The sequence below is a fragment of the Coccidioides immitis genome (assembly GCF_000149335.2).
Source record: "Coccidioides immitis RS genomic scaffold supercont3.2, whole genome shotgun sequence".
Classification (NCBI taxonomy): Eukaryota; Fungi; Ascomycota; class Eurotiomycetes; order Onygenales; family Onygenaceae; genus Coccidioides; species Coccidioides immitis.
Window position 1 is genome coordinate 4286949 of NW_004504309.1, and position 14224 is coordinate 4301172.

Consider the following 14224-nt stretch of genomic DNA (forward strand, 5'->3'; position numbering starts at 1 on the left):
AGCTTCACTCAGAAACAGGAAGGTTAACCGAGCCGATATCAGTCGCCGATGCGAGGCGCCGGGTGCTGGGATGTTGATGCTACATCATACGTGTGCTCTGACTCCAGCAGTGCAATGTAGCTATCTAACATCCTCTTGCCTGTGAATTGCGCCAAAGAGCTATCAGTATATGCGCTCCGCGACGTAAAAGATGACGAGAGCGGTATAGAGTTCCGAGCCGATACCTACAAATCTTTTTACTAACCACTCCGCAGGCAGTCGGCCAGCTCTGCTCAACCGCGAGCATGGCTCATAATCTTATTCAGTGTCAAATACTTGTACACAAGGCTGTTTCCGCAGGTGCGAAGGTTGGGCTTAAAGCATCCACTATTGCAGTATAGTTCACGTACATCTGTTCGAACCTAACGTCCCACGGCCGACACAGGCGCTCTTCCTCCCCGAAGCCTCAGATTACATTGCCGCGTCTCCCGCAGAGTCTCTTTTCTTAGTTCGACCGGTTAACGAGAGTGATTTTGTTTTGGGATTGCAAAAAGAGGCCAGATTAGCAAGATTGCCGATTAATGTGGGCATACATGAGCCTGCTCAAGGCGGGGAGAAGGTCAAGAATACATTAATTTGGATTGATGAGACTGGGAAGATCACCCAAAGATATCAGAAAATACATCTTTTCGACGTTGATATAAAAGGCGGTCCCGTGTTAAAGGAGAGCAGGTGAGCAGGCCTACTCGTAGGGGTATCTAGACCCCGCCTCAAATCATGAGACCTGGAGAGATTCTCGTCAAAGGATTACTGACGCTTCATCATCGGTATAAACGTGAAGGAGTGTTGAGAAAGGGATGAAGATTGTCCCTCCCTTTGAAACACCAGTTGGTCGTCTTGGGTTAAGTATATGCTTCGATGTAAGCTGACACCTACTGCGCGACTGTTAACTGCTTTTTTTGCCATCTTCTCAATTGAATATCCCCGATTCTAACGACAACCTGAATCTCTTTGACACTGGGGATCTTTAGCTTCGCTTTCCAGAAATCAGCCTAGCTCTGCGGCGACAAGGTGCCCAGATAATTACTTACCCGTCCGCATTTACTATACCAACCGGCCAAGCTCACTGGGAAACGCTCCTCCGAGCTAGAGCCATTGAAACGCAATCGTATATTGTGGCAGCCGCTCAATGCGGCCAGCACAATAATAAGCGCTTTAGCTATGGTCATTCGATGATCGTGAATCCATGGGGGGAAATCGTGGCCAAGCTGGGGTCCCAAACTGGCGAACCAGAAATTGCGGTGGCGGATATCGACTTTAAACTATTGGAAAAAGTCCGAAACGAAATGCCACTGCTAAGGAGGACGGATATATACCCCGAAGTCTGACGCTTTCAAAGAGCGTCGGTAGCCTGCAAATTAGATTTTTCATGTACATACGTAATTCATTTCCCATGTAGATAGGTACGCTCCCAGATATCCATGCAGCATTGAAATTTTGAATATTTGGTCAAGCGAAATTATCTCCGTTCATCTATGTAGGGCCCACGATCCAACTATGCAATTTTAGAGCCTAAACCACAATCATGACAGCTACAAGCTTGTTATTCCATATTATAACAAAGCAAACAGCACTTCTGTTTGAATTATCATGGCTGGTCTAAACTGAACAAACAGGGCCTCTTGTCATACATCTTTTCAACCTCGCGTAGCGGACGGAGATTCTATGTACAGAAGGCGGAATATAAAACGTGTACGGGCCAGGACGCAAGGTTTATTCCTTTTTCACGACATCAGGATCCTCAAGGATGCCCTCCTTTTCGAGCCGCCGTCTTGCCTCCTCTAGAGCCCATGTTTGTATCCTGGATAAAAGAGATTAAGTTAGCTTTACTCGTCAAATATACAGCGAATAAGGCTTGGGAAACAATATTATGCATAAATAACAAAGCAAGTCGCAAAGTAAAAAACATCAGGGAAATTGCCTCGGGATATGGGGGATAAACGCCGTGTGGAGGATATGGCTGCACGTACGAAGTATCCGGCTTGAAAGAATATGCGATTCCCGCAACCACCAAACTTCCCACAAATCCATATGTCCACAGACCTTCCCATCCCTCTTTTACGTATTTCTGACCTGGCTTGACGCCGAACAACCAACCGGTTGGGGGATCATAGTGTGGCTCATGGGCACCGTTAAGGGGACTCCGCGTCGAGAAAGCCTGGCGCTGAGAATGTTTCGGGGCGCGGAGCAAGCACCGCGAGCGAGCGGAAAGGGAAACGGGCCTTGCAGGCATGACCGGCGATGTCTGTTAAAGGTGGAATTAGATGAGCGGGGAGTGATAAGAAGGGTTTTCGGCTCCACCGTTCGGAGGCGATAAAAGATGGTTTTCGTGGCTCGAAAGGTGCCGGCGAGGGTAATTGGTAAACCTCGCCCAAGGATACAAATAATTCGGAAAGAGGTTGACCTTGAATGGGGATGCGAGCGACGTTGGAGGGCTCGCGGTGCTGGTGGTGTTTGGTGATGATATGAGGTGGAGTTTGGATGGCTGTCGGCAAAGTTGTCATGTCACTGGACCAGAAGGTCCCCGCCAGGGAAGGTCGAGCGAGATAACTAAGTAATCCCTCACCACCAGACAACTTACCTGTCTCTGCCATCGTCTCAAGGATTAACTGATTACAACTTGGGGATTTTCCCTGTCATCACGGCAGATCAATAGCATTTTCATACTTGAAGACTCTGCTTCACAACCCGAATGAATAGTAATTAACTGGCTGGTTAGCTACCCTCTCACCACCAGATGCGACCTTGACCAGCGGGGGACAATTTTTCTAACACTTTGACGACAATACTTCCTTGTTATCGCTTTCCATCAGTCAAACAATACTCTGTATCGTGTGTTCTTCAGTGGCGCTGTTCTTCAAATAGCATCTCTCTCCCGAAGGATATCATGAGTCCCCAGTTGACCGGTCACCCCAGGAGAAGCATTGCATCCTTGCTGCTGTAGTCGCCGCAGCAGTGTAATTAGCAGGCCTGCGAGATTGGGTTGCAAAATAGCCCCAATGAGATGCGATCATTGAGAGCTCGCATATCCAACAATGTTGCGCCACTATCCACCGTCGGAATGCGATAGAGGCCATTCTAGCACTGTTTCTCCCAATTAAAGGCTCGATAGTACGTTACCGATCGCTCTCTTCGATAATTTGGAATGGCCAACTAGGCTTAACTACGTCCCTTATGCTAGAATTCTTATACATATCAGGCTAAGGTCGTTACATTTCTCGATGCTGCGATCCCCTAAGTACGTGAACACTGAATCCTGAAAGGCGGTTACTTTTCATAGCACGCCACTAGTTAGAGACAGAATACATCAAAAGATGCTTCTGACCGTAGATCCCCGTAACTAATCGTGGGATTTTATGTATTTGGTCCGAGTTCATATCAAGGACCGGCTCTTGCTTGTAAGCTTGTGCTCTTACGCATCACATGGGCCAATGGTCCTCTATCCCTAACAAACATCAGGTTGTGCTTTCGGCTCGAAGGCCTTCGTGGACACATTTCCCAGGGTCGGTAAGTGGCTCTCCTGTCCTGCAACGAATCGATGTCTTGATGGGAAAATGGCTCTTTTTGGATTCTGATCATTTATCTAGTTTAGTCAGAAAGAACTTCCTATGTGCATATCATCCCCTTCATCACCCTCGAACAGCCTTCTTTCATGGTATGTTCGAGGATCTAGTGGAGTGGTGATACCTATTAGAAAAATGCGACTGTGGGCGTTGCCCGGCGAAAAAGCGCGTCGCAGGAAACGCAACAGCAAACCTTCTAGCTGATGCTGACTGGAAGAAACCAAAAATTTTGAAACGAAAGGCTGTTTCAACGAGAGCCACAAAAAATGCTATGACGAGAAAGGGCCTGTGTGCCAGAGACAGGAGGTTCGCAGCCGCAGATGCACGGAGTAATTAACTTCTCGGGAACATTCGGATTTGACTGATGCAGTCGCAGTTGTTTGCATTGCTATACGGATTTGCGGTGGTTCCGAGACCTGGTATCCTATCAGGTATCGGCCAGAGATGAGTACTCCGTACTTCTCGAGTTATTCGGATGCATTCTCTAGTTAGCGTGGACTAATCTAGTGGGCTTCTAACATGTCATTTTGTCGGAACATTGCATTATAAAGTCCAGAGATAACATGTGGTTTGCATTCTGCAGTCTATGGCTTCACATGTTAGGTATTATCATAAATATTGTGAAGTCCGAATCACAGTGTGCTTGAATCCGGAGGCGAGGCGCACTTTGGCCTCCTCAGTCGCAACAATGACTGCAGGTACTAAAATCTTCACGGAACCGATTGAGCGAGAACCCGTTCTATGTAGAGGGCGGCACCGTCCATGTATGTGTCAGAGGCGCAGTGTCGTCCGCAACCCATAATTCATAGCCTGATTTGGTGAGTCGATCGGATTAATGTCACGCAGTTTGGCGGCAGCAGACTCGTAAATGGTAAATGATTCGGGACTATAAATATCGAAAACATTCGATAGACAACCTATCCGAAAGACCTTGTTCCTAAATCCGACATTTTAAAACGAGAATTAGCTTACAACAGCTTTGTTTCAACCATTCTCGTCATGCATATATTTCCACACAATGGCTGTTCATTCATTCATTAGATCTGACGTCCTATTTAATGGTTCCCATCATGATTAACTGGTTGACCACTTATGATCAACTGCAGTGAAAACGTGCAAGTCCAGGTTGGCCCGATCAGCCGCCCAATATGGGAAAAGCCCCGGCAATTAACATTCCCCGGAGTACTATGAATCAGTTACAATGAAAATGGTTTCAAGATGGTGTAATACGTCCTACGAGCGTGTATAAGGCCTTGGGGGATTATGACTTCATCGTCCCGCTTGCCCATCCTTCAACGGGCCGGAGTTTTCGATGTCGACCATCTGCCTAACCATTAAAAGTTTCCTGTCTCCTCTTGCTACCGGCGCGCTAGAGGGAGGGAACCTCTGTTTCATCGCTAAATCACTGTTGGACGGGCTAGCGTGCTGTGTCCCGTCTGCTTGGGCGACTGCTGCCGTGTCACGACATTCAACATCTCTGTGCTCGATCTGAACGGAAGGTGAGCTCGTTTTGTGGTGCCATCGCCGCTGGACAACCAGACGAAGTATTTTAAAGCAGGCCGTTTGAAGCTACAATAGATAAACTGCCATGAATCTAACCAAAAAAAAAAAAAAAAAAGGAAAAAGAAAAAAGAAAAGAAAAAAAACCACCATTGCTCGATTTTCGGCGTGGATGGAGATCTAGTTCTAATTCTCTCTCCCGAAAAACTCTTACGGACGATAGTTATACCGTAATTTGTTCTCCTTGAGCCCTCACGTAGCCTCACCATGAGATACTCCAGGCTGCTGCTTCTCTCCTTTTGTGTTAGTCCTCTTGGTTCTCTTTCTGCACTGCTGCCCACAAGGGACAGTAAGGCCTACTTCGGGAAAGTAATCCCCTTGCTTGCAAATCCTCTGAGGACTTTCGAGCGGTTGAGGACCAAGAATTGCCTCAATAGCTGGGTCTGCCTTACTTCTAGCGGGGCTGCTATGCGAGCCAAACGTCAAGACGATGAAAGCGGAATAACTCCTGTCTGCACCTTTCCTATTATGGAGCCAGAGGTGAGCATCCATGGACACCCCAAGCATTATATGCCGGGTCCATTGCCCAATCTAATAGGCATTCAGAAACCCGAAAAAAGGGATGAAATCGGCTCAACGAAAAAAACTCCTAGAAAGGAAGAAAAGAAGTGTTTCGGTTTGGGTTCGCAGAAATACGTAACCCGATATATTATAAAGGACATCATTGAAGACGAGTTTTGTACCGAAGCCTTCGGCCAGGGCGAACCGGACAAGAAGAGCTGCACCATCAAAGGGGTCCTGGATAAAGGCTCAGGGTCGGTCGCAAGGACGTATCTTAAGGGAACGCCCGAAGAAGTGGACCTTGCTATGGACTGGAAGCCAGGCCTAGGGCCAGAAATGAATGTCACAGATTGCAGGCACAAGTTCATAGGCCAGATCATCGATGGATGCGACGGAAATGACAAAAACAACCCTCTGAACTGGAAGGGGGGCGGCTGGTTCAAATCTGGAGGTATAAAGTACCGTGTAACTCCCAAGATCGTACGCCAGCCAGCCCGGAAGAAGCCCTGGGCGGGATGCTCATTCTACCGCGGATCGAATTGGTATCACGGTGGCGTCAAAATATGGGGAGGCGGCTTTTCCAGTGGTGACTGGGGAAAGAGGGTGAAAGATACGATAGAACAGTGCCATCGTCTAGAAATACTCAAAAAGGGCGGAAAGAAGAGGGCGAAGATACCTGGGAAGGGGGTTGGCAAAGGGATTGGGAAAGGGATCGGGAAGGGTGCAGCTGGGGACGGGGATGAGGATGGGGAGGGCGACGAGGGCAGGTATAAGGCTGGATACCGCATATTGGATGAGAGCTGGAAATTAAAGTATTATCTTGACGGAGGCGAGCTGGAGTGGGTAAGTGTCTTCAGGGGCGCAGTAGGAATAAAATGCATCGAAGACTCGATAAACCAGTCGCGCATAGGCGTGGCGGGACTAAAATGTTACAGAACCAAACAAGGGGGGGATGATTTCTTCAAGACAACGAAGGATGAATCAAGGAGTAAATAGCAGCAGCAATGCTAACACCATAGTTCTCAGCAATGTGGTATGCACCCAAGCTCCACACTATGCGGTGTTGATGTATGTGCTCCGGACCCTGCAAACTCATAGGTTTTATCTCCGTACAGCTAAGTACACTTCCGTGTAGCTAAGCTCCCGTGTAGCCTGGACGGTCGGGATGAGTAAACCTTGGCTTCGGGGCCGAATTATGTCAGCTGGCGGGCTGAACCTCGGCAGATGCCCGATCGAGCAGCTCGGAGGCTTCCGCCGTGGCTTTCAGCCGGCAACTCGTGATCCCCGCCGGCGCTGCTATATTATGCCTCTCTTCCCCAGCTGCCCTCTCGCATTCGTCTTCCACCTCCCAGCTCCTAACTCACAATCCAGTCCACGTCTTCTCCCTCTCCCCTCGTCCTCTCCTCCCTTCTATCTTCTTCCTATCTTCTTTTGATTTCCCTCCTCCAACCATGTCTCCCACTCCGGATTGGGTGAAGAAGCTGAAGCCCGCCGGGCCTCAGGGCACGGAGTTGCTTGAACAAGAGCGGGCAAAGTCAAACGTCTCCGTCGACAAGCTCGCCGAGCTCATCCACACAAAGGAAACTCTGCAGAGACAAGAACGTCTCCTTGCAATCATGGAGAAGGAGCCCGTCTTCGACAAATCGCAGAACCACACACTTGGCCGTGTAGAACGTCTCAAGAGATCTCTCGGCAAGGCCAAACGTCTTCAAAATCTGAGAGAGCAGCATGGATGGTCCCAGGACGAATTTATGATGGCGAACGACCTGCTCGGCGAACCTACCCCCTATGGACTTCACGCCAGCATGTTCTTGGTGGGCCTTTCAGACTCCCATTAGAAATCATAAAAATGTATCACCCTGTTGACTGTCGCAAACGATTAGGTCACCCTCAGAGAGCAAGGCACCCCAGAGCAGCACAAACTCTTCCTCGAGCGCGCAGAGAGATACGAAATCATCGGCTGCTACGCACAGACTGAATTGGGCCACGGCTCGAATGTTCGTGGCCTCGAGACCACAGCTACCTGGGACCCCACCGATAAGACTTTCATCATCCATTCTCCAACCCTGACCGCTTCCAAGTGGTGGATTGGCTCCCTCGGACGAACGGCAAACCACGCAGTCGTGATGGCTCAGCTGATTATTGGCGGCAAAAGTTACGGTCCTCATCCATTCGTTGTCCATATTCGCGACCTCGAGACCCATGAGCCGCTGGAGAACATCCATGTTGGCGACATTGGTCCGAAATTTGGCTACAAGTGAGTATTTATTTTTGCTCTGCTTGTGCTTCTACGTTGCGCTAACGTTTCTTATCTAGCACCATGGATAATGGCTTCCTACTGTTTAACCATGTCAAGATTCCCCACGTGAACATGCTTGCCCGCTTCTCAAGGGTTGATCCAGACACTGGCAAGTACATCCGCCCAGCACTGCCCTCCCTCGTGTACGGAACCTTAACCTGGGTGCGCTCCACCATTGTCCTCCAATCCGGTGGCGTCCTTGCCCGTGGTGTCACGATTGCCACGAGGTACTGCGCGGTCCGAAGACAATTCCAAGACCGTGATGCGCCGGCGACGGAAACCGGAGAGAACCAGGTCATCAACTATAAGATGGTCCAAATTCGATTGCTACCCCTTCTGGCCGCCACTTTTGCGCTGCATTTCACGGGCCGTGGCATGATGGCTCTTTACCAACAAAACCAGAGCCTGATGAAGGCTACCGAAAATGGAACCAAGACCAGGGGCGCTGGTCCCGAGCAATTGAACCCTGGAGCTGATCTCCTTGCCGACCTTCATGCCACATCCTGCGGTCTCAAAGCTTTGGGAAGTACCATTGCTGTTGAGGGATTGGAAGCCTGCCGTCGCGCTTGCGGTGGACACGGCTACAGCAGTTATAGCGGGATTGGTCCATGGTACGCCGATTACCTCCCGACTGCTACTTGGGAAGGAGACAACTACATGCTCACGCAGCAGGTTGCCCGATATGTAAGTCTCTCTCACATAGCCCGTATTGAAGGAATCCAAAAAAAAAAAAAAAAGTGAAGATGTTAATACTTGATTAGCTCCTCAAATCTGCCCGTTCCGTCATCGCTGGCAAGCCAGCAAACAATGACACCTGCCGTGTCCTCGCGACCTACCTTTCTCGCCGTGACACAGGTGCTGCTTTCGACATCCTCGATAGCGATAAGGACATTGTTGATGCATTCGCGTGGCGCACTGCCTATCTGACCTTCGAGGCCCTTAAGCACCGCGATGTCGAGAAGAGATCCTGGAACAGCCTGCTAGTCGACTTCTGGCGCCTCTCCACCGCTCACTCCCAGTACCTCGTTGTCAAGAACTTCTATGAGGCCGTGTCCTCCCCTGCTACCGCCGCCGCCGTTGATCCCGAAACAATGACTGTTCTCCACAAGCTCTTCCGCCTGCATGCTCTCCACACCCTTGAGCGTGAGGCCGCTGAGTTCTTCACCTCTGGAGCTGTCACGACAAGACAAATTGTTCTCACTCGTACCAAGGCGGTGATGAATCTCCTCGAGGAGGTCCGTCCACATGCTGTGCGCTTGGTGGACTCATGGAAGTTCCCTGACTGGCAACTCGACAGCTCTCTAGGCAGATATGACGGCAAAGTCTACGAAGATCTATTCCATCGGGCCAGCGAGCTGAACCCAGTCAATGCCATGACATTTGACCCTTATCCAAGCCACGAAGTGTTGGTGAAGAACGAGAGGCCCAGTAAGCTGTGATTTCTCTTAACTGAGGGCTGATGTTCCCTTTTGCATTTCAAACGTGTATTTTTTGCCCCCTGGATTGAGATTTGGCGTTTTCTTTTTTCCTATATTCTCCTTTCTTATGGGTATTGATTTGGTTACTGTTTTTGCTTGAATACACTGTTTAGATTCTAGAAACATAGAAGGACGGGATGGATAGACAAATGGCGATGTGGATAGAGAGGCCTTCGATGGCTGGAAGACAACGTTGTTAGTTATCCGATAGACTTGAATTTAGACATTCTCATCAATTCATCCACATGGGAAAAACTGCATGCTTCGGGAAAATGGAGCCCTCATGGCAATGATTATTGTCAAGTGTCCAAAGTCAATCATAACCATGGACGAGGGAACAAACTGGGAGGGAAAAAAAAAAATTATCACGAAAAGCATGTGAATATCAGGTGCAAACAGCTCAAACTAGCTACCTACTCCGGAGTTACCCCAAAAAAAGGCCGTTAAACTCCGTTCCAGATCCAAGCTTCCCACGATGTCTTCCCTGTAGCGCTAAAAAAAAAAGGGAACAGGGGTCACGAAGAGAGATAGCTGACATGGCGTCACCACGGCCGCCCCACAAGCCTTAGAGGAAGCCCCGTCATTCATGCTGCAGCAATCCAGCTGATGAACCTCGGTCCCGCCATCGCGCCAACAAGAATCATAAGACTCGGAAGCAATATTTGCGCCCCGCTCTCCGGCGGAATCTTCCCCACCACCTCTTCACCACCTCCCGTGGCACGTGCCTCCGCCGTCCCCGTCCCGGAGAACGTGCAGCTTTCTCTCCCGCACCGGAAGCCATTGGGACAGCATCCTCCGCCCGCGTCGGCGTTGCAGGTTGTCCAGCCGTCGGCGCATTTGCTTGCCCTCCGGGGCGGGGCGGCACCACCGGTGGCGGACGCGGGGATGATGATGGTCACGCCGTTGGTGTTGATCGCTGTGTATGGCGTGAAGGGTGGGCAGGAGGTTGGATTGCAGTCGCGGCCTGTGCGGCAGCAGCCACCGTTGTAGACGGCGCTGCAGGCGTAGAAGCCTGTGGGACAGTCGTCAAGGATTTCAGGGTCCGTGGTGGTGGCTATGCCGGTGCTGGTGGGAAGTACGGTGGTGGTAATGGTCGGGTGTGAGGTTGGGCGGATGGGTGGGTTGACGATCTGCGTTGTGGTTGTAGGTTTGGTGGTTGTAGATGCAGAGGATGAAGATGCGGTGATTGTCACTGTTGTCGTGGAGACAAATAGACACCCGTCCTTGACACATATGTACCCAGGGATACAGCATCCTCCGCCTGGGAACTCAGAACAGTTTGTGTACCCGTCTGGACACGACTGGAGCTTCCCGGAACATTTCTTGCCGGAGCCATAGCTGCCACCAGAACAGCAGCCAACGTCTCCCAGGCCAGTGTCGGGGACGATTTGGCATACGGAACCGAGAGAGCAACAGCTGTTGGGGCGGGAGATGGAGCTGCAAGGCCGGGTGTTGGCAGGGCACTGGAAAGCTCGCTTCGAAAAAAGATTCCCTGGGCGCAAATTTCTGGGAATCGAAAACTCTTTCCCGAAGAGAGAGAAGCCCGGAACAGTGCGCTCAAAGTGTATTGGGTAGGCGGGTTCCAGCGCAGCGAGATTGTTGTTCATCTCATCGTCTTCGAGATAGCTGGCTACGTCCCGTTTTCGAGGATCATGTCTGTCGTCGTTGAAATACCAATAGTCCATCCAGAATTTTTCGCCCTCGTCATCTGGCATCTTGCGGACTGCGGTGGGCTGTTCTACGCGAAGTCTGCGGCTTATTGAGGCATGGCGTTGGAGTAAGTCTTCCCATGTCCGTGCTTCTATTCGATCGAGCTCAAGGGTTGGATTTGCCTGCGTAGTGCAAATCCGTGAAGTCTGCGCCGGCAACGCTGCGGTCAGAAGCAGGAGGAGAGAGCTGGGTAGGCTCAAGCGTGATGGCATTGAGAGCGAACTTGAATTACAGCTAGCTAGCGGGATCTGAAGGACTGCTGGTGGTTGTCATCACATTCTGTCAGTCCGATAATATTTTAATAGTTTACTCTGTGGTTCAGGAGCTTTTTTCTCCTTTGAAAAGGTCTGACGGGGGCCTTGCATTCTTCCCTGTGAATTTGTTTCGAAGACGCCCGGGACAGTTGTGAGGTTAGCATTGGTTCACCGCAGCTTCATTGTTTCATCGTCGGACACTTCACCGCGTTCCTTGCAGGCTTGTCACTCTATATGCAGCTAAGCCACTGACTTTGCATATCTCTTCGATCTATTGGAGCTCCCAACATCTGCCGCGGGCGAATGAATAGCTCGTTGTCGCTGACGTTTTCCGGCGAAACTTCGGCTCCTGTGTGTTTGCGTGGTTTGCACTATCCACTTAGTCATAAACGCTGCCAAGACTAGCTAAGTGAGTTTATTTCCTAGACAGGTCTAGTTCGGTATATCGGCCCGCTGCAGCCGCCGCCGATCCCGCTGCCCGCCGTGCCAGATCTCGATCACCCGCTCCCGCCCGTCTGTCATCAGCCGAAACATGATCTCGAGTCCGCTACAAACCAGATCCACGCTTCTCTCGCCCCGTGGCTTGGCCATCTCCGCCATGCTCCGCGGACGCGCCGCCACGTACAAGCTCACGGCGGCCATGCCTCTCAATCTGGCAAAAGGGGCTCCGTCCTGGCCTTCAAAGAGTTCCCATCCCCCATCCCAGTGCCCTTCCCACCCAATCCACTGGGGATCAACCTTTGTATGGGTATCGGCGAATGGGATCACGATGTCGGAGCCCTCTCGTGGTTTCGGTGGAGCAGGCCAGCCCAGTAGGTAGCATGCTGCGAATAGGACTTTACTGTAAGTCGCGACGCCTTCAACCGAGTTTGTCATTATTGCGATTCCGCACCCCTCCCCCGGGACCGCCGCATCTTGGTGCGTGTACGTCTTCTTCGGAGAGGCCGATCCCGTGTCGTTTGCAAAGCATATCAGGTGACATCTCCAGCCTGGCATGTTGCTACCCGCGTGCCTGAATACCTGCCATGGCGGCTCCCGGGCCACAAACCATGAATGGGCGACGCCATTTTGGACCTCGGTGAGTATTGTGCGTGCTAATGCCTGGTTCAGAAATGCATCGGGTTCCCCGTTGAGTGACCTTAGTATGGCTCGACCTGCTTTAAGCAAATCTTCTGGTGTGCTCCATAATCCGGCAGCAGCCTGCTCGGGATTAACCCGGTGGGTTGTTTCGCACGGCGTATGACCAGAATAATACGGTCGGGCATAGTTTCCCTCACCTTTATGATCGAAAGGCTCCAAACCGTTGATATCTCCGGGGCCTGGCGGCTCAAACGTTGATCGTGTCATTTCTAGGGGATCAAAAAGGTATTCCCGCATGACTGTGGAAAATGGTTTTCCCAGTACCTGCTCTACTATCATCTGGAGCACTGTTAGTCCCCCGCCAGAGTAGCTAAAACGATGACCTGGATAATCTGCGAGCTTGATGCGGAGAGTGTTGCATGGCGCTTCGCCGGCAATAATAGTCCTTAGGTCAGGAAGACCGGTTTCTCCATCGCTGCTCTCCTCATAGCCCAGAAACCCAAAGACCCCATCAGGCTCAAGCCCTGACGTGTGGCTGAGCAACTGGGCGATCGTGATGTGTTGGGATAATCCTGCTGTGTGCGCCGTTTCAAGTTGGCGCACGAGGGATGTGGGGAGGTACTGAGCTATCGAGCCGTGCAGAGACAGCTTCCCAAGTTCAATCAGCTTGAAAACGGCCAACGAAGCGATGGCCTTCGAAATGGAGCCGGATTGAAACCGAGTCAATTCATTGTCGTACAAGCTCGTGATACAACGAGAATGTATTTCGCCCTTGTCGAGAACAGCAATTGAGACAGATGGTGTCCCCAATTCGACCAAAAGGGTCGATGCGCTGCATGGAGAAGTTCCTGCGGCTGAAGGTTGTGAACTCAAAAGCTCTTCCAACCGGGAAAACAGGTCTGTTTGCGCAGAGCTCTTGCTTCGGGTCATTTTCGGATGAGGTCAAGTCACCTATAAGACTATGAGCTTGGGTGATAACAGCGGGTAATATCGAATATCTTCGGGACCTGGTTGACAGTCGCTCCCTACCGTTTTGACCCTTTGAATGTACGGTGTATACCTTTCTGAAACGAAGAAGTTTGGTCGTCCTGGCAATTAGGTTGGCTGACGCTACCTCTCCCAAAAGCCATAGAATGTAGGCGCAATTTTCGTAGCATTGGAGGAGCGAGAGATGCTTTATACGCTCATGGAGTAGGAAATTTTTACATCCAGGCACCCATATTCTTCTGATAATGTTGTCGCCTCCGAGAATACGATTTCGCAACTCCTTCCCGTATTATTCCCTGCTCGTCCTGTTCCATGCTGGGTGCTCTCGTATATACATACATACGGGACATAAATGTACCGGAAAATTGGAAAGCAACGAGACACAGATTGATTGTTCTTACTTCGGAGTTCTTCGTCAGATAGGTTCATATTTCCTTGACCCATGCTCGGCTCCACAAGCTAGCAGCTTTCGTAGCACAACTTTGATCGAAGACCTAACCCCCCCCCCCGGCGCCCGGGGGCGGGGGAACCGTTGTCATGGATGTCACCCCTGCGGCGATACATATGCTCTTTGACGCCGACCCACTCGGGAGCTAACGACCCCGGTCCAGTGCTTCAAGTTGCACCTGGCAGCTCAGGCAGACACGAAAGGAGCTTTCTCGTCTTCAGGTCTTCAGGCAGGCCGACGAGATGTTGTTTGGCGGATGAGTATAGCCCTCGATCTTACACTGGGAGAAAGATTTAATTGCTACT

The 14224-nt window shown here is 50.7% G+C and overlaps 6 protein-coding genes across 6 annotated transcripts; 3 read left to right on the forward strand and 3 right to left on the reverse strand.

Moving 5' to 3' along the window:
- Window positions 1–85: 85 nt before the first annotated feature.
- CIMG_07094 (nitrilase) lies at window positions 86–1425 on the forward strand. The gene is made up of 5 exons (XM_001243197.2): window positions 86–202; window positions 255–347; window positions 425–711; window positions 821–899; window positions 1011–1425. Exons 1-5 carry the CDS (start codon window positions 191–193, stop codon window positions 1365–1367), a joined length of 828 nt encoding a protein of 275 aa, XP_001243198.2. The 5' UTR covers window positions 86–190; the 3' UTR covers window positions 1368–1425.
- Window positions 1426–1593: 168 nt separating this feature from the next.
- Window positions 1594–2515, reverse strand: CIMG_07095 (NADH:ubiquinone oxidoreductase subunit). Its single transcript, XM_001243198.2, has 2 exons — window positions 2010–2515; window positions 1594–1840 (listed from the first exon to the last, which is right to left on the reverse strand). The coding sequence occupies exons 1-2, from the start codon at window positions 2270–2272 to the stop codon at window positions 1753–1755; spliced, it is 351 nt and encodes a 116-aa protein (XP_001243199.2). The 5' UTR covers window positions 2273–2515; the 3' UTR covers window positions 1594–1752.
- A 2854-nt stretch (window positions 2516–5369) lies between these two features.
- Window positions 5370–6765, forward strand: CIMG_13105 (uncharacterized protein; the record flags this gene model as incomplete). The annotated part of the gene is made up of 2 exons (XM_001243199.2): window positions 5370–5642; window positions 5709–6765. The coding sequence occupies 2 exons, from the start codon at window positions 5370–5372 to the stop codon at window positions 6657–6659; spliced, it is 1224 nt and encodes a 407-aa protein (XP_001243200.2). The 3' UTR covers window positions 6660–6765.
- Window positions 6766–7037: 272 nt separating this feature from the next.
- Window positions 7038–9684, forward strand: CIMG_13106 (acyl-CoA oxidase). The gene is made up of 4 exons (XM_001243200.2): window positions 7038–7477; window positions 7547–7920; window positions 7980–8646; window positions 8724–9684. The coding sequence occupies exons 1-4, from the start codon at window positions 7115–7117 to the stop codon at window positions 9399–9401; spliced, it is 2082 nt and encodes a 693-aa protein (XP_001243201.1). The 5' UTR covers window positions 7038–7114; the 3' UTR covers window positions 9402–9684.
- A 120-nt stretch (window positions 9685–9804) lies between these two features.
- CIMG_11895 (uncharacterized protein) lies at window positions 9805–11663 on the reverse strand. Its single transcript, XM_012358726.1, has one exon. It carries the CDS (start codon window positions 11360–11362, stop codon window positions 10025–10027), a length of 1338 nt encoding a protein of 445 aa, XP_012214149.1. The 5' UTR covers window positions 11363–11663; the 3' UTR covers window positions 9805–10024.
- A 173-nt stretch (window positions 11664–11836) lies between these two features.
- Window positions 11837–13577, reverse strand: CIMG_11896 (uncharacterized protein; the record flags this gene model as incomplete). Its single annotated transcript, XM_012358727.1, has 1 exon — window positions 11837–13577. The coding sequence occupies exon 1, from the start codon at window positions 13412–13414 to the stop codon at window positions 11837–11839; it is 1578 nt and encodes a 525-aa protein (XP_012214150.1). The 5' UTR covers window positions 13415–13577.
- Between the last annotated feature and the right edge of the window lie 647 nt (window positions 13578–14224).

Excerpts from the sequence above, each read along its gene's own strand:
- CIMG_13106 (XM_001243200.2), top strand. The coding sequence starts at position 7,115 with ATGTCTCCCACTCCGGATTGGGTGAAGAAGCTGAAGCCCGCCGGGCCT. Across the intron at positions 7,478-7,546 it reads TTCACGCCAGCATGTTCTTG|GTCACCCTCAGAGAGCAAGG; the intron begins GTGGGCCTTTCA and ends GCAAACGATTAG. Across the intron at positions 8,647-8,723 it reads CGCAGCAGGTTGCCCGATAT|CTCCTCAAATCTGCCCGTTC; the intron begins GTAAGTCTCTCT and ends ATACTTGATTAG.
- CIMG_11895 (XM_012358726.1), bottom strand. The coding sequence starts at position 11,362 with ATGCCATCACGCTTGAGCCTACCCAGCTCTCTCCTCCTGCTTCTGACC.
- CIMG_07094 (XM_001243197.2), top strand. Across the intron at positions 712-820 it reads CCCGTGTTAAAGGAGAGCAG|GAGTGTTGAGAAAGGGATGA; the intron begins GTGAGCAGGCCT and ends ATAAACGTGAAG. Across the intron at positions 900-1,010 it reads GGTTAAGTATATGCTTCGAT|CTTCGCTTTCCAGAAATCAG; the intron begins GTAAGCTGACAC and ends GGGGATCTTTAG.
- CIMG_07095 (XM_001243198.2), bottom strand. The coding sequence starts at position 2,272 with ATGCCTGCAAGGCCCGTTTCCCTTTCCGCTCGCTCGCGGTGCTTGCTC. Across the intron at positions 1,841-2,009 it reads TCTTTCAAGCCGGATACTTC|GATACAAACATGGGCTCTAG; the intron begins GTACGTGCAGCC and ends TCTTTTATCCAG.